The 22,599-nt window shown below is 38.6% G+C and overlaps 2 protein-coding genes across 3 annotated transcripts; one reads left to right on the plus strand and one right to left on the minus strand.

Moving 5' to 3' along the window:
• Positions 1-49: 49 nt before the first annotated feature.
• On the plus strand, positions 50-12,148 carry pkp1b (plakophilin 1b). Its single transcript, XM_088091099.1, is given in 14 exon segments — positions 50-564; positions 792-2,619; positions 4,264-4,358; positions 5,588-6,003; positions 6,115-6,241; positions 7,473-7,680; positions 8,047-8,215; positions 8,584-8,701; positions 9,972-10,148; positions 10,540-10,710; positions 11,240-11,393; positions 11,709-11,895; positions 12,062-12,108; positions 12,111-12,148. Coding segments are annotated over 13 exon segments (2,094 nt in total). The 5' UTR covers positions 50-564; positions 792-2,432.
• Positions 12,149-15,275: 3,127 nt separating this feature from the next.
• Positions 15,276-22,269, minus strand: tnnt2b (troponin T type 2b (cardiac)). 2 transcript variants are annotated; one of them, XM_088091119.1, is made up of 10 exons: positions 21,545-22,269; positions 21,366-21,384; positions 21,201-21,264; positions 20,977-21,093; positions 20,761-20,838; positions 20,470-20,571; positions 20,257-20,363; positions 20,083-20,173; positions 18,948-18,988; positions 15,276-15,715 (listed from the first exon to the last, which is right to left on the minus strand). In XM_088091119.1, the coding sequence occupies exons 4-10, from the start codon at positions 21,073-21,075 to the stop codon at positions 15,676-15,678; spliced, it is 558 nt and encodes a 185-aa protein (XP_087947245.1). In that variant the 5' UTR covers positions 21,076-21,093; positions 21,201-21,264; positions 21,366-21,384; positions 21,545-22,269; the 3' UTR covers positions 15,276-15,675. The 2 variants fall into 2 exon arrangements, with proteins under 2 accessions (XP_087947245.1, XP_042364661.2); XM_042508727.2 differs by having other exon boundaries at positions 20,257-20,366; positions 21,545-21,814.
• Positions 22,270-22,599: the final 330 nt, after the last annotated feature.

The raw sequence follows: 22,599 nt of genomic DNA on the forward strand, positions 1-22,599 counted from the left end.
ATGTCAGACAAACTCTCAAGTGCCATCACTGAACACCAAAGTGGATCTTCACTAGCGACTATAAAACAAAGGTGACAGAGTGTGTAAGGGGAGGTGGCAGCCAAATTTCCCAGATCATACCTGCTAGATGACACAGGTACATGGGCGTGGTACTTTAAAAAATTTGATCTGTTCCCATGGCAAACACCAATGGGTTTAACTCACAGCAGGAACAATTTTTACCATTATATTTAGTGCCATTACCTGCAACAAAATCAACACCAGTAAGATGGTAGAGTTACAGACACAATGAATACGTATGCTGTATGTAAATCAGGCCACACTACACCAAATGCAAATAAGCCTAAAGCTATAAGTGGGGTTTTTTTTTCAGACACCAAAATCAAGCATTGAATTTTTACAAAAGATTAAGTGTTTTTGCTGGAAGGTGAGAATAATGAAATTGTGCAGTTTTACTAAACAGGACTGAATTGAGGACTTGTTTGGAGTGTCCCGGTGACATATTCGGTGGATGACCCAAGCAGCTCCTTCTGCACACCCCGCCCCTTCTTTGTGACAATATCAGTAAGTATGTCACTTTTCTGTCTACTTAGTAAGCTGCTTTTGAATTTTTCATTAAGCATTCTCAACAAAAGTCATGTATTCATTACTTACACAATATTTAAGTCAAGTTATAGTAGGTGTAATGAACTCGTCCTTGCAAATATTTTACCTGCATCCTGTCCTTTTATATGTTTCAGCGTTGTTACGAAATAATTGAATGAAGCTAATTGCCTTTTTTTTTCTTGCAGCATTAAGTGATGATGTCATTTTCCAGTTCTTGCACCACTGGCAGGTAAGCAGGTGAACATGCACAGTGAACAGGTCTGAACTCTGATCTAGTGGAGGGTATAACTCACTTTTACTTGTCACTTCACTGGTGTATTTGCAATCTATATTTCCACCTCTCGTGTTAGTTTTTTCCTTATTTGTCCCAAAATATTCTATTCTGTGTGTTGATTTTGCAACATTTTGTTTGATCAGTGGTAGTTAAAATCCTTAATGATGACAAAGCTGTCATAAATGACTTCAGTATCTCTACGTGACTTGAAAACATGATGAAATGGAGACCTCTCCTACACCGATCCTTTATCTTCCTCAAAGTCAAACAATATTGTGTTTTCATTTAAAACTAAAAGTTCTGCATTCAAGGGACGCCCCGTAGGTTCAGTGTGCACCACACGTACAAAAGGCTGAGTCCTCACCGCCGCGGCTCGGGTTAAATTCAGACTCATGATCCTTTGCTGCATGCTGTCCTCGCTCCTTCCTCCCTTTCCTACCTTTAATTGTCCTATCAAATAAAGGCAAGGAAACCAAAAAACATTTTCAAAAAAGGTTATGCATTCAAAATAATACAGTTTAGAACATAAAAAGCAGAAGTACTCAGTATGCAAATTCACACTCAGAGCTTAAGCACTGGTACTTATACTTACATTTTCAGCTGTTTTACTTGTACTCAACTATAAACCAGAGGATAATAATTCACTTTTTTACCGCACTACATTAATTTTACAGCTATATTTTACAGATTGAGCTTTTATATTAAATAACATTTGATAACCATGTAAATGCATTGTTTAAAAATTTAAGTGCAAGTCCCAACCTTCTTGGCTTGTGACACTTTACAAAATGAGGAAAGTGTTTAGTTGGGGCCTTGACATGTTTCTGGTGTCTATAAGCTGTTTTATTTCAATATTTGTTTAATGATGTTCAAGTACTGAAATGCTAAAATCATCCAATATATATTATATATAATATTTGATGTTATTTTAACAAAAAGAGGGACAAGTCTTTGATTTTTGGGGGGGATTTCTTTTTTTTTTTTTTTTTCAAAAACATGGAACAAAAGGCAAAAAGCAATTTAAGAAGGGATTAGCAAAAAAAAAAATCTTTTACTCTTTCCCTAGCTTTTTAAAAAAATATTTTCCAAATCTACAAGTTTCTTGCAATTTGCAGAGCAGCTGTTTATGTAGCTAAAGGAGCAAACTAGTCTATATAGGCTGCAGTTTAAATAATGCATTATGTTTTAGAAGGTCATCCTGGCTTTGGATAAATGTTTTTTTTATCTGATCTGTACCTTTTAGTGGGATAAAATAAAAACACTCAAGTAAAGTATGACAGAAACTTTTTATTACTTCCATGAACGTTTTGCCAGTGGGGAGTACTCTAACCAGTTGCACATGTCCACCAGCACATAATGGAGTGGTATTTGTCAAGACAAGTGAGTGCAGAGTGGTGCAGGTCCATTGTTGCTGTCTGGGCGCGGTCTCGTGTTGCAGGGCAGGGCAAGGTGCGCTTTTATTACCTCTGACAGCAGCGACGCTCCTCAGCTGACTCCCTTCTGTAGAGTCTGCTCTGGATGTTGTCGGGCCACCCGCACAGTTTCAGAAAAAATGACTCTGGATCCGCTCAAATCGGTCATTTCCATCGGGAATGTGGACGACACGTCGCTGGCGCTGCCGTCCGGTAACCAGAGCCGGTCCGCCCAGCAGCGCGTCCTGGAACAGGTGCAGATTCTCCGGAGGACCAAGTCGAGACAGTCCAGCAGCAGGAGCGGATCCGCGTCTTTATCTCCAACATGTAAGAGCACGCAACACACACCGGGGCCACACACGCGACGCAGCACTATGATAAGAGTTTTAGTCTACAGTTAAAACTTAAGTAATAACGCAGGTTTAATGTGGGCTGATCGTAGGGTTTTTCCAGGATTCAGCATTTCTCTCACAGAATACTTTACAGCTAGGAGAGAGGGTTATCAAACATTATTTAGGCCTTTTTTGTTGGAAACAAACACGAAAACTATTGATAATTTCCCCAGAAAATGTATTTATTTCTGTGTTTATTTTTTGAAGGAATGATCTAATGTAGTACTAATTACAGTAAATAGAAAATGGAAAGTTTTTGTTGCAGTTGTTGACTTTAAGATAGATTCCCTTTAACGTGCTGCTCAATTTAAATTTATAATCAGTAGAAAATATAACAGTATCTTGGAAGAGTCCAAATAAGTAGCAAAATTTGCCATGCTTAATTTTTTTTAAAAACTTCTGGTTTGGGATTGTGGGGATTACAACTCATTGATTCATTATATCTAAAACCCTGAAGGACACAGATATTGTCCATCAGTTGTATCTCTTTTATTTATGTTAATTGTTAACTTGGGTTTGTGTGTTTTAGCAGCTTGTAGAAAGTGTAACAGTGAGCTGAATATATAAAATGGAGCAAATTATTATAAAACATAATAATCAACAATTTCAGGGGTTTGGGGTCAGTTTTTTAACATAGCGAGGGGGTCATTTGGGGACATGAGGTCTCATTATTGCTTAAATTTTGGCTATAGCCCTGGCCTATACATCTTTAAATCTTTTTTTCACACCAATGCATATAGATCCAGAGTGATTTACAGAAAAAAATAAGCTTTTATCAAAGAAATAAAAATAAATGTATAGAAGATTCTCTTGAAGCATTAAATTTTCTGCTGTATCAAATACAGGATAAAACATTTTAAAATCAGAATAGAAAATATATTTTTTTTAATTAAAAAAGTGTTCCAAGTAAGTATACGCAGCTGATTGAGTAGAAATGTCAACAGAACAGGCCATGTCCTCCAGCTGTATCTGTTTGTTCATGTATCATTGTTAATTTACTTTGAGTGTTTTTACTTTGACATTAGAGGAGGTGCAACTAAACAGTGAGCTGTTCACTCCAAAATCAAATAAGAATTTATCAAAGAAAAAAAAAAAGACTCTCTCAAAACCTGAGATGTGTCTGCAAATGAAATTTTGGATGAAACATTTTAAGTATTAAAAAATACTTTTTAATTAAACAGGGTTCTATTGAAATATGTACAAGTGATTATTGCCAGAGCAGTTACAGCAGACGGTGCTGATTATCACAATAAGATTTGTGACCTGTAAAGGCTTTTTTAAGCAATAATCGCTACAGAATTTCAATTATTCAACTTAACATTATTGTGCCTGTGTTTTATGCTTTCTATCATTTTACAGTGTTGGCTAATTTCATGTTATACTGTTTTAGACCTGAGTTTTTGCTTTTAATATGCACACTAAAGTAATAAAAATATTATAAAGCAGAGATCAGACTTGCTGCTCACTAAGTAGGTAACAGATTTTTATTTTTCCTTAAACAAAGTTAATAAATGTATGAGACTGAGCTCATGTACTGTCCATATGATAACAGCTGATGAGGCTCCATATTTCTCCTCAGCTCCTTCGTATGAGCCCGTGTTCGCAGAAGTGTCAAAGTCACAGTCCAGCATATCTAATGGAGGAGTCTTCTTTGGGAATGGCTTGTCTAGAACTGTGAGTTATCCAAAACTCTTTATGTATATTGCACACACATTTACTGGCAAGAGACTCTTTTGGGGGTTTTATAATCACAGTGTTGTCACAGAGGAGATGATGTGATGTGAGGCAGGGCCGGAGCTGCCATTCGGGACTGTATTTTATTGTATGTTAGAGTTTCATTTTACAACTGCATAAACTATGCATGGTGTTTCGTAAGCATATTTTGGTCTTATTTATCATTTTTGAATCAGTGTTTTTTATAGTGCACATAATTATTTAAAACACCTCATCTTTTAGAATGACTACTTTTATATTATTGATTAATCTGCCACATATATTCCTAAGTAATTAATTAATTGTATTGTGAAAAATGGCCCTTATAGCATCCCAGAGGCATCTACAAATTTGCTATTTTTTTCTGGCTTACTCTCCAGAATCCAAATATATTTAATTTATTTTCATATAAGACTGTTGCAAATCCTTGCTTTTGAAAAACAGGAACCAGCTAGTATATAGCATTTTTGCTTTAAAAGGGCCTAAAAATAAATAAATAAAAAAGCAATAATAATAATAATAAATTTAAATATAATTTAACTAAAACTGAATAATCAATTAATTGTCTAATTTTTGAAAATTTAAATTACATAAATTAAATGTGACAAAAAATAAAATGATCTGAAAATACAGTAATATTTTTGGGTGGCTAGTCAAAAATTTCTTGCAGCAGTGAGTTGCATAGGGGGAGTTTTTACTCCAGACATCAGTATTTCTTAAACCGTGCCGTGGTCTGAAGTACTGAGAACTGACTCATAACTCACGGTTAATCCCAGTGAAAGTGTTGTATTTTTCCACCATTTGTTGCAATATTGTTGCAGAAATAACACAAGAAACATGATGATGGCACAGTTTGTTTTGCAGTTCAGCATATGACGTATTGTGGGGCCCTGATACCAATGATTAGCAACAGGTTTAAAGATTTGCTGTCCTCGGTTGACCTCTCTCTCATTCCTTCCCCAAAAACCCGTTTTCAAATCCTTCCAGAGCCGTTCTGTCTCCTCACACAAAGATCTGTTTACCAGCCTCTCCCCTACATGCTGTCAGCCTTTAATTTAACCAGCAGGGCTGCACACCAAAAAGTTTCACAATTTGATTTGGCATTGCCAGCTTCATGTCAGTCACTCTTTCTCTCCGATCTGACGATGATGATGTTTCATTACAAACACATGTATCCTTTGGCTCTGCAGATCAGCTTCGAGAAAAACAACCGAAACCTCGTCAACAGCTTTAAGGGAACCAGCATGAAGAGGAACACAGCAGCTTCTACCTATCACTATGAGAGGGGTTACGCCCCCCGCGGCTCCATGGCGGTCGGTCCAAACAACACCAGCCGCAGCGAGCCAGATATGGCCCGGCATCTCTCCATGATAAAACGCTCTGTTCCCCCGCAGAGATTCCTGTCCACCAGAAACACCTACAGGTCTACCAATCAGTTTATAGCAAGCCCGACATTGCAGCCTCAGTGTCCGCCGCAGTACATCATGAACGGCAATGTTCATACCGAAACAAACGGACCCGTCGTGTACAGCCAAGTTGGCGTAAGCAAACCACTCTCAAAGCCTGATGTTACTGACAGTGCAGCAAAGGGCACAGGAGACTCTACGTGAGTGGGACTGCCACATTTTTTGAATTTCAAATGATCAGTGTATGCTCTCGGTGTGTTTTTAATAGTGTTTATGTTGTATTTCTTTCTCTCTCTGGTCTAATGATACAGGGCCTTTGCTGTTCAAACCATGGAGGAGGCTGTGGAGTGTCTTTCTGTCGAGGATGAGTCATATCAGCACTGTGGCGCTTCCTACATACAGCACAACACCTTCATTGATGACAAGGCCAAAGAGGAGGTGGTTGGCCTGTCTTTCTATCACGCTGACAGACAGTTTATGATTTCCGTCTGAGTGTGGGAAAATCTTTAAAAATGGCAGTTGACCATGGTGGAGGAAATATATTAAATAAGTTGTTTAATCTCCCCATGTAAGTCAAAACGTACTGAAAGTGACTGAATATTTAGCAGTAACTTAATACAGCTTTGGTTTGGTGCAAAATGTGAGATTTCATGTGAGTCCCTCATGCTTGAATCTGTAATTTGAATCCTGTGCAGGAATGGCTGACCTAACCACTAACAGTTAAAATGACTATATTGACTGGATAAAATTACATTATAAGGGCCATCTTTATTTTCAACCTGGATCCTATTTTCCGATGGATCATCATTACAGATTTAGTTGACTGAATGAGTAAGAGAAATAAAAAAGAAGTAACCACCGTCACCGTCACCGTCACCACCGTTTATTTGGTTGAAATAAATCCTTAATTCACCCAGTTAGAGGCAAAAATATGCTGGATCTATACACAAGAGTCTGGTGGTTTCGGCGATTTCAGGGCTGATTCTAGTTGAATAAAAAGGATTTTACTCTTTAACTTTAAATAGGTCGACCCCTGTGGTGGTCTGTTCCATAATGTTGTCAGACACTTATAATAACAATCTGAGCCTGTCAGGGAAAAAACAAGCACTGTTAGTCGACATAAAATGACGGTGCACAAATGTCCCGAGTGATTACATTGCAGCCTGTTTTGCTGCCGCCGGCTGCAGTCCTCTCGCTCATTAACTTCAGAAACTCAGAAACCCACAGCAACCGCGGGTTCGATTCCAGCTTCGGCCCTTTGTTGCATGTAACCCCTCATCTCTCTCCCCCTTTCACGCTCACACTGTCCTGTCAAATAAAGGCAATAAAAACCGGAAAAAAATCTTAAAAAACACAAAATGTCATTCATATTGGTCACTTAGGCACAAAACAAAGGAGAATAAGGTCCAGGTTGAAAAACATCAAAAATGCCTTTTAAGGGCTATTGTCTGGGGGTCTTGGGCCACTTGGCAGCTGCTCCACTCCCAGTTTGTATTGCAGCCTTGCTGCTAACATTTTTTTTTTACCTGCCATTTCTCAAAGAGAAGTATTGTGTTGTGTATTGTTGTCTGTCATAGAAAATACAGGCTTCATATGGAGGAAATCTCTAGCATTTGGATGGTGGTAAAATTGATACTGTGCTAACTCCTAAAGGCCTTTTGTCTTGCAGGTGTTGAAGTTCAAAGGGATCCAGCCCTTAATTAGTCTGCTGCAAAGCCCCAATTCACAAGTGAGCCAGACAGCGTCGGCTGCCCTGCGTAACTTGTCCTTTAAAAACAACAGTAACAAGGTGGAGATACAGCGCTGTGGTGGCATCACGGAGGCTGTGGCTCTGCTCAAAGATACAGACTCTGAGGACACACAGAAACAGCTGACAGGTACCAGTTAGCTCTCAAATATGCAACACTATACATATGTGTACATACACACCTATGCAAACAAGTCAGACAGAGAGCCACTTGTGTGTAGTTTAACTTAATCTTCTTTACATCTTACTGTCAATCATTAAGCTATTCTTGAGTGCTGTGAAGCATAAAATCACCTCGCTGCTGTTCTGGTGATAAAGCTAAATGCTGATTCATATTGAAATGTGTTAAAAGGTTAAACTATGATTGCATCTGAACATTACAAACACCATAAACCTATATCATCAACATGATTATTTGATGTTTGCACTTCAGGCAGTGAATGAACATTTGATTGATGTGCTGCTTAAACATCTGCGGTTTTCATTTTCCTTCCAGGTCTTCTGTGGAATTTGTCCACTGCAGACAGCCTGAAGCCAGACCTGCTGAAGAGCGCCGTGCCTGTCTTAGTGGAGCGTGTGCTTCTGCCTTACACAACAGGTCCTGACCGGACCAGCAAAAACAGCCAAGACCCCGAGGTCTTCTTCAATGCCACGGGATGTTTAAGGTAAGACAGCTGTTTCTAGTATTTGATCTGCCTTCTGTGACATACATTATATTCTTTTTGTACATAGCTTGACTTTATTATCTTTCCTCACATTTCTTACAAGCCTACCTGCACCCATATTAATTGTAATTATTGTTCTGATTGTAATTTTTAAATGTAGATGTTAAAATTGCTTCTTTGCTGCAACATCTTTCCATAATTAGTCAAAATATTTACCTGCTGTTGTTATATTTCCACGATCAAAGTAGCAGCAATGATCACAAAACACATGTATGCATTTGCCAAGAATAATAACTCATACATCAGTGTGTCTGTATACTTTGACATATCAAAACATTGTTTAACATGTCATATCTCTTTTTCCACAGAAACCTCAGCAGTGCACAGCAAAACAACAGACAAGCGATGAGAAAAAATCGTGGTTTGATTGACTCTTTGGTCAGCTATGTTAAAGACTGTGTGGATGCAGGAAAACCAGATGATAAGGTAAGAGGAAGAAAACGTTTATTTATACTGTTCGTTAATCTGCACTCTGCCTCTCTGTCTGTTTCTCACTCTTTTGCTATTGTTTTCTCCTTCACTCACATGCCACACCTTCAAGAGCAACGTGAACAAAAGAACATTAATCACCATAGTGAGGAGCAGCAGTTTGAAGTTAACTAGAGTTTGTAGTTTGCAGAAAGCAGTTCTGCTGCAACAAAAGGCACAGATGAGTCATAATGTGCTCAGCTATTACCTGTTATTTTGCCCAGTTTGTGTAATTACCTATTTCTTGTGGCAAAAAATTGGATATTGACATTATTCAGTGCTCTGCAGAAAGTAAAATATTTTTTACAATTTAATTCTCAAATAAATTTAAAGTGACAGGTCAACCCCAAATTAAAAACATGTATTGTGTCTTTTAACTGTTCTATTTATCAGTCTAAATTGTTTTGGTTTGAGTTAGAGAGTGTTGGAGATATTGGCTGTAGAGATGTCTGCCTTTTTCCAGTATAATAAAGAATATATAGAACTACAATGGATTTATAATGGAACTAGATAAAAAAGGAAATGTGTAGCAACACATGGACAAGAGGCTGCTGCTCATTACAACACAAGATATAAACATTAATGGCATCCTTCTCGGCTGAGCTGTAACGTTAGCTAGCTCAGTGTGCTAGGTGGGCTAGCCGAAGATATGCACATTTTTCTGCACTGTGGTACGGTTGGCAAATGCAGTTCTGCAGATAGAAAAAAGTTCCTTTGTGAAACTGCTCACAACAAGATCTGTGGATTATCTTGAGTAACCGGTCATGATTTCCGGAAAAAGGCATCGCTGTTTAATTTTCCAAATGTTTTTTTTTTTTTGGTTCTTTGAGCATCACAAGCCGAGTGCCATGTAGTTTCATTACATTGGCTGGAAGGCAAACAACCAATATCTCCAACACTCAGCAACTCTAACAAAACAATCTGGACTGATAAACAACACCACAGGTAAAAGACAAAATATGTATTTTTTGATTTGGGGTTGAGCCGTCCCTTTAATATAACAAATTACTGTATTAAAGTGTGATTAATGGCTAAATATTATAATGTACAATACGCTGTGACCCTTTTAATTTTTACTCAGCAGTTGAACCACAGAGAGGGGACAACAGCAAAACCTGCACAATGCGTCACAGTGAACATGTTAAAGCAATGGCACAAGTGTTGCTATTTCTGTGTGTGAGTCTTAACTGTGCCCTGATGTTGTGCATTGTTCTACCTGTCTGAACAGTCTATAGAAAACTGTGTGTGCATCCTGCACAACCTGACGTTCCAGCTGGAGGCCGAGGCACCAGCTCTCTTCAGCAGGATTACAGCTTTGGCCAAGACTGTCAACAGGAACGACATCCAGGGTGACACCGGCCCCATCGGCTGCTTCAGTTCTCAGAGCAAACCATCAGAGCATAAGGTAATTCTGACAGCACATCAGAAACACTCGTTGTGTTTACCTACAAATGCCTGTCAGCTGTCTAGACTTCATCTGTCAGTGTGAGTCTCTCATTAATCCTGTTCCCTCAGTGTGAATTGTTCATTGAATGTACCAAGATTATGCAGGTTATCCCTGTAATTACATTCTAGCTCTTCAAAGTGACAGTGACAACTCCTGAGGTGTTAATTGTGTTAAAAAAATATACACAAGGTAAAACATGTCTGGCTTCAGTGTGATGTAAGTTTGCATCTTGCACCTTGACACCAGATTGTTTTAGATTTATCTTGTGTTTCCAAAAATATTACTGTGCATTTATTTAAAAGCAAATTCTCTTGTATGTTGATGATGATTTATCCTCTTTCTTGTCCAGCAACACTTTGACTTTCCAGTCGTTGAGGATCCACAAGCTACTGGTGCTGGTCACCTGATCCACTCCAAAACTCTGCAGAATTACCTGTCTTTGCTTGCCACTAGCCAGCAAGAAGAAACACAGGAAGCCTGTGTTGGAGCCCTGCAGAACCTCACTGCAAATGAAGGCATTGTAAGAAAAAAATATGTTGTGCTATTTCACATTGATCGCAACAAAAAAAAACTACATTTGATTTTTATATGTGCAGCTGTAGTCCATGGAGACTAGTGTACATGTAACGGTCCTGTGTGTAGGATTTGAGTAATTACTATGTAATTTAAGTAATTACTATGTTTTCATATATCTATAATTATCTGAGACTGAGAGTTGTTGTGGTTTTGTTACTCAAACATGAGTTGGTTATATCTGCATATGCTCTTCCCTGCAGTTCACCACACTGTTTTTACAGCAGCACAGAGTGGACAAACCCAACACTAGTTCTAGATACGGCCATTAGCATTTTTGATTCAGCTCCCATAGTCATTCTAAATGTTTGGCACATGGGAGAAGTTTCAATTTTGCAACCTCACTGCTAGATGTGATTAACTCTTACTAGATTTTTAAATTGTCATCTTTTTCTACTGGTAAATTTTTTTTTTTAATAACTACATTCACTCAACCTGGTATTTTCTGAGTTTATATGCTTTTTCTGTCTCCACAGGTCTCCGGTGTAATGAGTCAGACCATTGTGCAGAAATTGAATGGCATGCAAGTTATCAAATCTCTTTTAAGATCAAAGAAAGTGAACGTGCAGAGGAACGCTATGGCTTTGTTAGTAAATCTGACCAAGCACCCAAACCTACACAATGCCTTAGGTAAGACGCAGGTGCAAGACGAAACTCAGTATTTTCTTTTTCTCTTCATCTGCAAAAAAAAAAAAAAAACAACAGAAAAAACAGACTGCTTGTTTTAAACATACATATAATTTATCATATACATATTTGGATATATAAAATAAGGAAATCCATTTTAGAATGTGCTTAGAATCTAGTAATTTTTGCTTCGTCAGATTTGAGTCATGTCCTTGAGATGCATCATCTTAAACAATCATTTATGCTTTTACAAGTGTTTACTCATGTTAAACAACTTGCTTTTAACACAAGTTGCTTTTGTTTGCCTTGTTACTGAAGCTCGTAAAGCCCTCCCAGAGCTGCTGGGCATCCTCAGCGCAGGCACTCAGGAAGGCAACGAGTCTGATGACACATTGGCCATGGCCTGTCAGACCGCCAACCTCCTGCTCATGAACGGACCTGAGATGGGCCAACACCTGTTAAACAACAACCTGATTAACTCACTGAGTAATCTCAGTAAGAACGAGTAAGTTTGCGTGTGAGCAGAGAGAGAATGTGCCTGCTTGTGTGTTTAGATCTGAGTTTTAAAGATACTTAGATTACCTGTGACTCATTGGGGATAATAATTTGTGTGCATGTCAGATTTCCACAAGTCCAAACTGATCTTTAACAATTGTCTTCCCTCCATGAAGATATTTCCCCAAATCCAGCAAAGCTGCAGCAGTGCTCCTGCACAACTGTACAAAGATTTGCAAAGCTTCCTGAAAAAGGTGAGTTGAAGCTTAACCCCGTGTGCCAAGATCTGTCACAGGGTGGGCTGTGGTCTCTGTTTCCTACTATGATCTCAAGTGTCCACACCTCTCTCAGGTATTTGTGAGAAAGAGGGAGAGAAATGTTGAGGCGTTAGGCATCGTTATCAGGAAATGCACGGTAAATGTGAATGATACCTCAGTGATCCGACTGAGGAATCTAGCAGCTCAGGTTCAAGGGAACTTTGTTTCCACATGTACAGCAAATTAGCTCGATGCATTATAACTCATGTTTCAACACCAACTCATATCATAGAAAAATCAGTATGTCACCTACTGTAAGTTCACTGTGGTTACTGAGGTGGTGCACTGATTTATATTTCACTATTTGTCCCGCAGCAAAGGATGTGCAAGTCGAAACGCAGCAGATTAAATGGACGTCTGAGAATTATTTACCAGAGACTCAGCTGCACATCCACAGAGGCTGAGCAGCGTCCTTTCTCATTTCACCAAGACTTGCATATTGTTTTAAAACATGTTTCCATGTAATGTTTCCATCGACATAAAGTAGCCCTGATCATGCTGTAAGGTTTCCTTTGCAGGAAAAAAGGTGAAGGTTTAGATTTAACATGATGGCAACCAGGGTGTCATCGTTTGCTTTCAAATGTCTTTTACACTGACAGTTCACCCCAATATCAACAATACATATTGTTCGTCTTACCTGCAGTGCTACTTATCAATCTTCATTGTTTTGGTGTAAGCACAAAGTACAAGGTAGATTTATTAGTCATTTTTTAAACATAGTTTGGACTGAATACAGCAGACCACAAGCGAATCTCCACCCATGGCATATGTAGAGCAGCCAGTCAGACCAGTTTAAAAACTGAACATAGTTTAAAAAATTACATTAAAATTTGTCCTTGATCCTGCTACATGTTTGGAGTTGAAGGATGAGTTGATTAAAATCACCATCTATGAAAATTCCATCCAGTTGCTCAGGCATGTTGCTGCTGATGGCATCATACAATTTCTGCAGTCCATTTTTTGAATTTGCATCAGAGTTTTGTGTCCCATCCAGGGTGATAGCTTAATCTGGGATGTTAGGGGTTAACCATGTCTCTGTGAAGATGTGTGCAGAGCAGTCTCTGATTTCCCGTTGCTGAGTGAGCCTCAATTGCATCTCATCCACTTCATTCTCCTGTGACCAGACATTAGCCAGAAACAGGCTTGGTAGAGGAACAGTTCTTAGTCCAAGTCAGGTCAGCCTCGCCCTGATGCCAGCTCTCCTCCCTTTCTTCGCCCGAGTTTTCAGTTTTGTTTCTCCCCTCTGCATGTGCTGCATTCAGTCCAAATCCCACACAACTTTCCCTGATGTTTGCAAGTGCTTCTCTAGTGTAGAAAAGTCATCTTACAGCAGACAGGGCCATGGAGTCAAAAAAAAAGAAAAATATATCTTATCTTATCTTGAGCAAGCAGGTCATGATTTCTGGAAAGAGACATTGCTGTTGAGTTTTTCAAATGTAGTATTTTGTAACTTTGAAGAAGTTTCATCGAATTCCATTATATTGAAGAGAGGGCACACATTTCTATAGCTGATATCTACTACACTCAACAACTTACCAAAACAATCTATATTAATGAATAGTATGACAAGTAAGAGGAAAAATGTGTGTTTTTGATTTTGGGGTGAACTGTCCCATTAATGTAAAGTTTGTGTCTGTGCCTCAATCTACTCCCATCAGCTGACTTTAATAGGTAGTAACATAAGGGTTAAGATTTTTATTTTTGCAGTGAGATTGCTGTTTTGATATCATAACATTTTAAAAAAAATAATTTTGATGTTTTAAAATGAGCATAGAGAACAGAGAACATTTTCTGTTGGAGTTTGTGATTTTTATAGAAACAGTGACAGTCTTAAGCAGTGACACGTTTACATTTCGTAAACACAACTTTTGTTGGTTGGTGTATCCATCTTTTTTTTCAGATGTATGTGTGTGATTTTGAAATGTTTGTATTGTCCCAAAAAGTGTAATAAAAAAAAAAACATTTCAGAGATTTAAAGGTGACAAATTATTAAATCCCAAATCTGGGAATTTGAGATCATTACCAGCCATCTGTCATAAGTCACTGGTGCAGAAGAAAGTTTCGTTAAACCTCCCTCACGTTTTGTCACACCCTTCTAGGTTTTTGGCTGTGTAGTTTGAAATGCTTCTGGGCAAATTAAGAACTCGTCTTTCAAATGCTGTTTACTCCACCCTTATAATTTATTTTCCTAGGCTTAAGAGCGAGTTCTTAGAGCCAAACACTGCAGCTGTTGTGCTTGGTGCATTATGTAATTGTTGACCAGATTTGAACTTTGGTACTCTGCAGTTTAAACCACATTATCCAACCAGCAGTCGAGAGGGAATTTGGGGTTCATGCTTAGATTTACGACGCCTCGTAATTGTTTCATCTTACACTGGTAGACTTATGTGCTGATATGTCATTTATAGAAGGCTGGTAATACTGTGGGCACACACCAAGGCTGCCTGGATTTGTCAAAGACAGTTTGACCTTATTAAAGAAGGTGTGGCTTTTTCTGATTAAGTTGATGCTCGTCTTAAAGTTCCCACAAGCGAACGAACCAAGGTCTTAAAGGGATAGTTCAGACTTTTGAAGTGGAGTAGTATGGGGTTCTTATACGTGGACAGTGTATTACATGTAGTAGATGTCTCTCAGCACACTGCCTGTTTGGAGAAGCCTATTGCACTAGAGGAAAAATTCCACCCTAAAAAAAGAGCAATATATTTAGAATATACTTATTGTTCTACCTTGATGTTTCCAACAGGAAAATAACGCTTTTTTATTGCTCCCTGCAAGGCCAGACTCCATTGAGAAAAACACTTATTTAACACCTCTGAGTACAGGAGCTGCTCATCTACTGCTGCCTTGATCAGTTGTTTGTGTGTGTGTGTGTGTGTGTGTTATTGTGTGTGTTTGGCATTAAAAATGGGGTTATTTTGGATTCACCAAAGACCAGCAATAACAGAAATGTAGTAACTGATTGCAGCAGTGGTAGGCCATCAGACTCCATTGAGAAAAACAGTAATTTCAGCTCAGTGGAAATACGACCCGGCTTCAAAAAATCCAAACTATCCCTTTAAGAGAAAAAAATACATTATTTCTGGTTTGTTAAAAAGTTTTTTTTATTCAGTGCAACCACAAACTAGTACACACAAGAACCAGATAATTAGTCTCACCTGCACTTTTTAGTATTCTAGAAATGACAGGTTTAGTGGTAGGACATAAAACTGGGATCACATTTTAAATGTTTTATTCTTTTAAGTCACGTTTACTCACTGCCAAATCCCTGTGTAATGAACAAGCTGCAACACATCAGCCTACAACCACTATACTGCTACATGAACTCAGCATGCACTTTGTTCACAGATAAAATATTTAAGAGCATTTGTAATTTTGTTCTTGTGTGTTCAAGTATTTAGAAAACATCATTAGGCCACGTTTGTTTGTCAGTAAATGCCAGGTGTTGCCAGTTCCTTTCAGGTTGACTTCAGGTGTTACTTCCTCAGGCCACGCTTGCTTCTTCTACCCTTTGAACTAAGAATAAAATTAAAGTCAGCAGAGATCAGCCAGCACACAACCCACCTAACCTGTAATGCATACTTAACGTTATTTATTACCCTCCATAGAAAAGTTCTTTGTGTGTTAAAACCTGTCATTTGTGTGTCACTGATCTTTTGATTCCGATGATTTTCAGAAATTTAATTTGTTCTGCTGATGCAAATAAGGCACGCTCTGTAGCTGCATTTGAAATGTAAATGATTTCAGGGAAATTCTTGACACAGGAAGGAAATTTCAGACATCAGCTCGCCTTTCTATGAGAACACAAACAACCCTCCACTTAACAGTCTCAGTAACCTTTGGAAATCCTTTATTTGCAGAAATGTATTCTCATAGTTCAGAATTTGTCCATTAAATGTTTTGTTGCGCTTGATCAATTGCAGACGAGAATCTCTTTGATCAGGCACCCTGCAACTTTTTGGTTTTTTTACAATCTCATCAGGTCGGTGTAAAGTCTGGTCCCAATGCAGTTCGTGTCTCTACAGCAGTGGACCCACAAACAATATTTACTTGTTGTGACCCGTCATGACAAGCTGCATCTTAATGAGTTGTGCAAAATTCAACCAAATGTGATTTTCCTTTGACATTTTTCCTAGAAAATAGCAAAGATTTGAGAAAAATATGAATAATTTTGTGCTTTTTGTTTTTTTGTACCTCAGTAATCACCTAATGACTCCTTTCAGGCGTCCCGACCCCCAGGTTGGGAACCGCTGCTGCTGGCCTCAGATTTGTTCTGAGAGCTTTTCATAGCTGTCTGCTGTTGTAAGGGGATTTGCTACCAAATAGTCGACTGCTATCTTTATCTGTTGTTGCTACCGAGGTACTTGAGCCCTGCAGCTTCCCTATTAATAAACTTTGTCAATTGAAGGTGTGAAAAATTATAACAGTCTCATAGGAATAGAAAAAATGGACATGACCTCTTAACAATGCATCACTTGGTGGTGGGCATAAAATGTGTGATTGTGTCAATGCAAAATCTAAGGGCGGAGTGCATTTTGGTTACATGTAGGGAAAGAAAAATACTTAAGTTCAGCAAACAATAAAACTACTTGGTCAAGTTTAGGAAAAGATTGTGGTTTTGGTTAAAATAACTAAGTGTGGGACATAAGTGATGTAGACACTTAGAAAGTCACATACCTATGTTGACTTTTGCTTTCACATGACACACAAACAGGTCCCCAGGAAGTTTGCAAGGCCTTGAAACCAATTTTCAAAGTGGCCAAACCATGCAACTACAACCTCCGTTTCCGTCATGTGATGCTATAGGGCCCAAAAAGACTTTTTCTCATTGACTTACTTTGGGAAAGAGATCAGTGGATACATTTTTTGAGTGTCACAACACCTACGAAATAAGCCTTCCACTATTGGGTTTTGATCCATTTGGTCCAATAACATTTTGAAAGAAAAGCCACAGAAATAAATTATTTTAGTTAGCGGAGGGCTCAACCAAACAGTAGCTGCTCGGCTCATAAAAGTCTCTTTTGAGCGTCATCGATGGGCCTCACGATGCAGACGTTCCAGGTAATTTTATACCAGCAAAGTCAAACATTTTTGGATTCATACGCCAGTGAGTACCTTTCATAACAATAAACAGTGCCCCGCTTCAAACGCTGTATCCAGTTCTCTTTATAAATCCATGGACACAAACACAAGTCTCCTTGTTGAAAGTCCAAGTTTGTTTGAAACATTCAGCACCCCTCTCACACAGCCTGGGTGGACTTGCTCTTTATATGTAATTTCTTGTGTCCACCACGTTGAAAGACCCTTGTTGACTGTACACTGGCATTGTTTATGTGTTGCCAGCATGTAATTTGAAAGGTATTTTGTGCCCACCACTATGTATTTTATTGTCGAGACTTTGTGTCCATTTTATGTATTTCAATGAAACCGAGCTGCAAGTAATGTTTCTAAAAAAAGATATATTTATATGTATGTTTGACCGTTTCTGAAAAAAGTAACTGTTTTACCTTATAAATAAATAAATAAATAAATAAATGAAATATATATAATATATGCAATTTGGTCTCATATTCTGCAGAAAGCCAGGATCATAACTGTGTTAAAGCTTTATTTAAAGCCAGAGCCCTCATAGTATCACAGCCTCTGTGAGATCAGGAGGAAGCATCCACATGATTTGGATGGCAGCAGGACCTGGTCACTGTTTTATTATGAGCTACATTCACACAAACAATATCACATAGCAGATATAAGATCTCTCAGCTGTTGTACCTCCATTACAACACCATCTCTCCTTCGAGACTGAGAGTATATACAGTATTTTGTTTGATTGCCCCAGCTTGCCCTTTGTAGAAACACCCCTCGTGTGCTTGTCCATTCTTGTTTTGCCAGTCCTGTACTCAGGAAACTTTAGTCCTGCTGTTGGCCAGCTGGCACAAACTGCTGCAACTAACACCGCTTCAAACAAATGGAGATCAGTGTAGCGAGAGGAGCGTAGGGGAAGTTGAAATAGGAGGAGGTGGGAACTTGATGAGGTCACTAGGTGAACGTTTACATCAGGGCAGACTTACGAGTCTCAGCAGGGGATTATTGATTATAGCTTGCTTGAATGTTCCTTTCTGCCCTTTCGAACCTGCTTATTTAGTATTTTGTATTTCTGTCTTGATGAAACATTACCAAACACTGGTGTCAGATGACTGTTTGTAAAAGAGGCCATGGTAAAAGTACTGACATCTTTTACTTCAGTAAAAAAACACCACAGTGCAGAAATGCTCTGTTACATATGTAAGTCCTGCATATAAAATTTTCCCGAAGTAAAAGGACAAAAGTATTAGCATCAAAATATACTTAAGGCAGAACGGCCAATTTCAGAATAATGTTTACTGTATGACTGGATTGTAATTATTAATGCATGAATATATAGCAATTAATTTGCCAATTATATTTTGTACTAATCTAAATATGCAGTGAAACTAGAAGCCTAACTTAACTTGTTTGGTAAATAAAGTAGGCTAACATTTGTTTTTGAATTGTTGTGGTGTAGGCTACAAGTAGCCTACTTTAAAAAGAGGTCTTGAGTAAAGGGTAAATATTGTGCACAGAAGTGACATTTAGCGTATGTTACAGGCCTACACAATACAGGAAAAATGCATTACATTACTGCAGCACTTTGTCTTGCTTGCATGCAGTCCCTGTGTTAGGAGGCAGTGAATAAAATCGTAATGTGTGAACGTCCATGAGCAATACTTACACTTTCTGATGATCACTGACCCGGTTTCTCAATACGGTGACCTGTGAAAAAGATGTGCATTGACATCTACTGAAGCTTAAATACAGTAAATATTTGAAAACATTTTTTATTAGGCCTATGCCAGAAAAAGGTGTCTGAAATAACAGCAAGTAAAATCTGCAAACTGCTGTTACTGCACTCAGGTTTGGTTTTAAAGCTAGCTGGTGAGATAGCCACAGCTAGTGTTAGCTTAAGCTAAATATATCAACTTTTTTAAACCTGTTCCCTTTAATTAAAAAAAACTACTTTCATGATTTTACATGTCAGTAACTCATTTGACATCCAACATACTTGCTCAGTTTAATAGGTGAACCCCATCATGATGGAGGAAAATAGTCAGCTAACACTTTCTAAACTTGCTAGTCTTGGTAAAACTAGCCTAACGTCAGAGAGCAGTAAGCTAAGGGGAATCCCTGTGATTTGATGTGTTGCAAATCACATATTTAAATGTGTTAAATAAAAGATTAATTAATTAATTTGTTTATTAGTTCAAGGTAGAGTACAAATTGAAGTGTGCCAATAATTAATCTAGCTAATTAGCCTCAAAACATAGCTCTCTTTTGTCTTTAATGTGTATTGCTGCAAAAGTGTCCTCTTTTTTGATGTCACTTTGGTTGATAAATCATGATCATGAGTGCCCTCTAAGGTGGCCTTTAACTATAGAAACGTTATGCAGAGTCATAGAGGCTTTTTTCTGCGCTGGTGCTCTTTTTATTTATTTTCTCCTCTCAATCTGCCATTGCTGCTCTTTGCTTTTGTTAAATATGAATGTATTGATACTCTAATGCACGTTGTCCTCATTTATTTCCACATGATATTTGGCTGAGTTATGGTCTTGGTCTGTTTATAGTTTGGCTTGTTGCTCAGCGTCATTGGTGATGTTTACATGATTATGATGCTACCACAAGAATGTAGGTGCAGCTGTGGCTCAGGACGAAGAGGCTGGTTGTCTAGCAATCGGAAGATCAATTGTTCGGTGTGTGAGTTTGTGTTTATCTTATCACTGACACCAGTGTGAGAATGGGTGAATGTTGTTGTAAAGCACTTTGAGCGGTCACCAAAACCAGAAAAGAACAATAAATGTACCATGTCTTACCTCATACTTTTGCTTAGCGTGCTTATCCTGAAGGTCAAATTTCTCGGCCTCCAGCTGGCGAATCCACTCCCACAGTTCCTTGGCTTTTTCCCTGTATCGGCACAGACAGGAAAATGATTGATCATGAAACGTATTTGAAGTAAATCCAGAGAATTTTTTGTTTTTTATTTTTACCTGAGTTTGTCCTCTTTCATGTGTTCAATATTTAACTCTTTGCGTCGATCACTCAGGATCTTCTTCTTCTTTTCTCTTTCCGTTTGTTTCTTCTGGCCAGGTTGTGCCTGCTGGTCACGAGGAGGGAACATGGGACGATGTCTTTCAGTCAGTTACGCTTGTGTGCATCTAATCTAGTCTATGACATATTTTAAAGATTAAGGAAATCTTCACCTTGTACCCAGTAAAACTCAAGTTGGCCAGAATCAGCTTCTTCCTGGCATCTTCGTCTGCTTTCTTCTTCGCCTCTTCCTCTTCTTTTCGAGCTTTCTCTTCCTGTCATAGTACATTTAATCATTTAGTATTTTGATGAGTAACATTGTCTGATGTTGGTTTAATTGAATGTAAGAATGCTTTAAATGTTATTTTAAAGTCTTTGAAGGTCCAGTGGGGTTTAAGGGGATATACACCCTGCAGGGTTTAGGAAGCTTGTCTGTCTTGCAGTTATGGTTTTGGTGTACGTACAGCAATCTTGTTCTGGCGCTCTTTTTCTCTCTCTGCCCTGATTTTCATCTGCTCTGCTCTCTCTGACCTGCGTGTCTCCTGAAGTAGGAAAGAAAAGACATTTTAAAGACCAAAACGATATCCTGTAAACTAAATACTGTAAAAAAACAACACTGATATCCAGAATTAGAGACTAAAGGTGTTATATTGGAGTAGAAGAGTTAGATATGAACATACGATGCGATCTGTGAGGCTAAGAAGCTCCTCTTCCTCTTTCTTACGCTTCTCAAAGTGAGCGTCGATCAGAGTGTGGAGCTCGTTCAGGTCCTTCTCCATTCGTTTTCGATGAATATCCTAAAATCATAGCAAGAAATGTGAGCTTATCCAACAATCTGCCCCCCACCTCCAAAAAAAGAGACAGCTTGCAGGTATAACTTTGATCAGTGCTGAAATGAACTCACATCAAAGTCCACTTTTTCTCCATCTGGGATTTTGGGAGCTGTCAAGCCGGGCACGAAACCAGGCCTGAGGAGGAGGATGGAAAAATCGTTTTATCTAAATATCTGTCTCACAGAGACTTGTGTTTCAATTTGAGTTATAGGAATATATTTAACTTCTGTTCTTACTTTTTACGCTTTGCGTCCTCTGTGCATGAAAAAGGAGCAGAAAAGTAAAGTCTTTAGTTTGTGAGGCAACTTATTAAAAGAAAAGCGAAACACTTTCTGCATGAAAAATCCCACAGAGCAACATTTTCCCGCTGTTGAAAACACATAACCTTTGTATTGTCTACATAACCTTTCCATACCTCCTTCGTTTTCCCCTGCAGCATCTGCTGAAAGATGAGAGGGTCAGTGCAAAGTCAGCGTTGAGGAAAGATGAAGAGGTGCAGTTCAGACTGACGTGTGGTGACATATGACACAGTTGAATGGGGTGAAAGGTGACTTAGAAAGATATTTTAAAAAGTATAGTTGTAAGTAAGTACAGTTGTAAAAATGTGTTTTAAGTAGGATTTAAGTAATTATTGTTGGCCAATATCTTCTATTTATTACAGTTTTGATTCTATGTTGATATAAAAATAAGAAAAAAACACTTTCATTCCTAACTCTCTTAATTTTTCCGGAGCCTTTTCTGTTGAAGCAGGTCGTAACACAAGTAAATCAAGTGTCTTTGTTGACTGACACTCTCTGGCCTCCAGCTGGTCTGTAATTATGCAGGGATCGCTGTCAGTAACGATGGAGCTGGAATGACACAGCCATCGACTGAGGCAACTTAGCTGACCACTTCCTGTCAGTGCTGATGGAGTCAGTCAGAGAGGAATGCAGGTGTGTTTTCTCTCTGAGAGTTTAGAGGAGGCAGCTTTAGATTAGAAACACAGATAACTCGTATTGTCTCCACGAGTCCCTACCTGTCCAGTTACAAACAGGCAGAAACTTTCTCACTTCGTCGCATTTTTCTTTTAGTCATCAATTATGCGTGTATTGTTTAGCCAGTAGAGTAATAAATAACATTTCCTTATCTTTGTGATTTTTAGAGTTATATTCACTCTTCAAATACCGACACTTTGTCAGTGGCCTTCGGGGTCAGGTACCAAGGTACAGAAGCACTCTTTAGCAGTGGTATGAGATACACTGAGCAGAGCATTTTTTTATGCTTCAGGCAGCTACCTTAGCATAAAGAGCAAGAAAGTCAGCATAGGGTGGGTGATTGGTCAAACAAACCCTTGACTTTCACCCAGGACCCTGCTGTGTGTGTCCCTTGTGAAACCAAATGGCAATCAAGTTATGTTAATGCTAGTATGTGTAGCTTACTACTCTAGTAGCATGTGACGCAATGTATCTCCTGGTCATTTGGAGTGTGTGT

Source organism: Plectropomus leopardus, chromosome 2, assembly GCF_026936395.1.
Source record: "Plectropomus leopardus strain MGB_pleo_1.0 chromosome 2, ASM2693639v1, whole genome shotgun sequence".
Lineage (NCBI taxonomy): Eukaryota > Metazoa > Chordata > Actinopteri > Perciformes > Serranidae > Plectropomus > Plectropomus leopardus.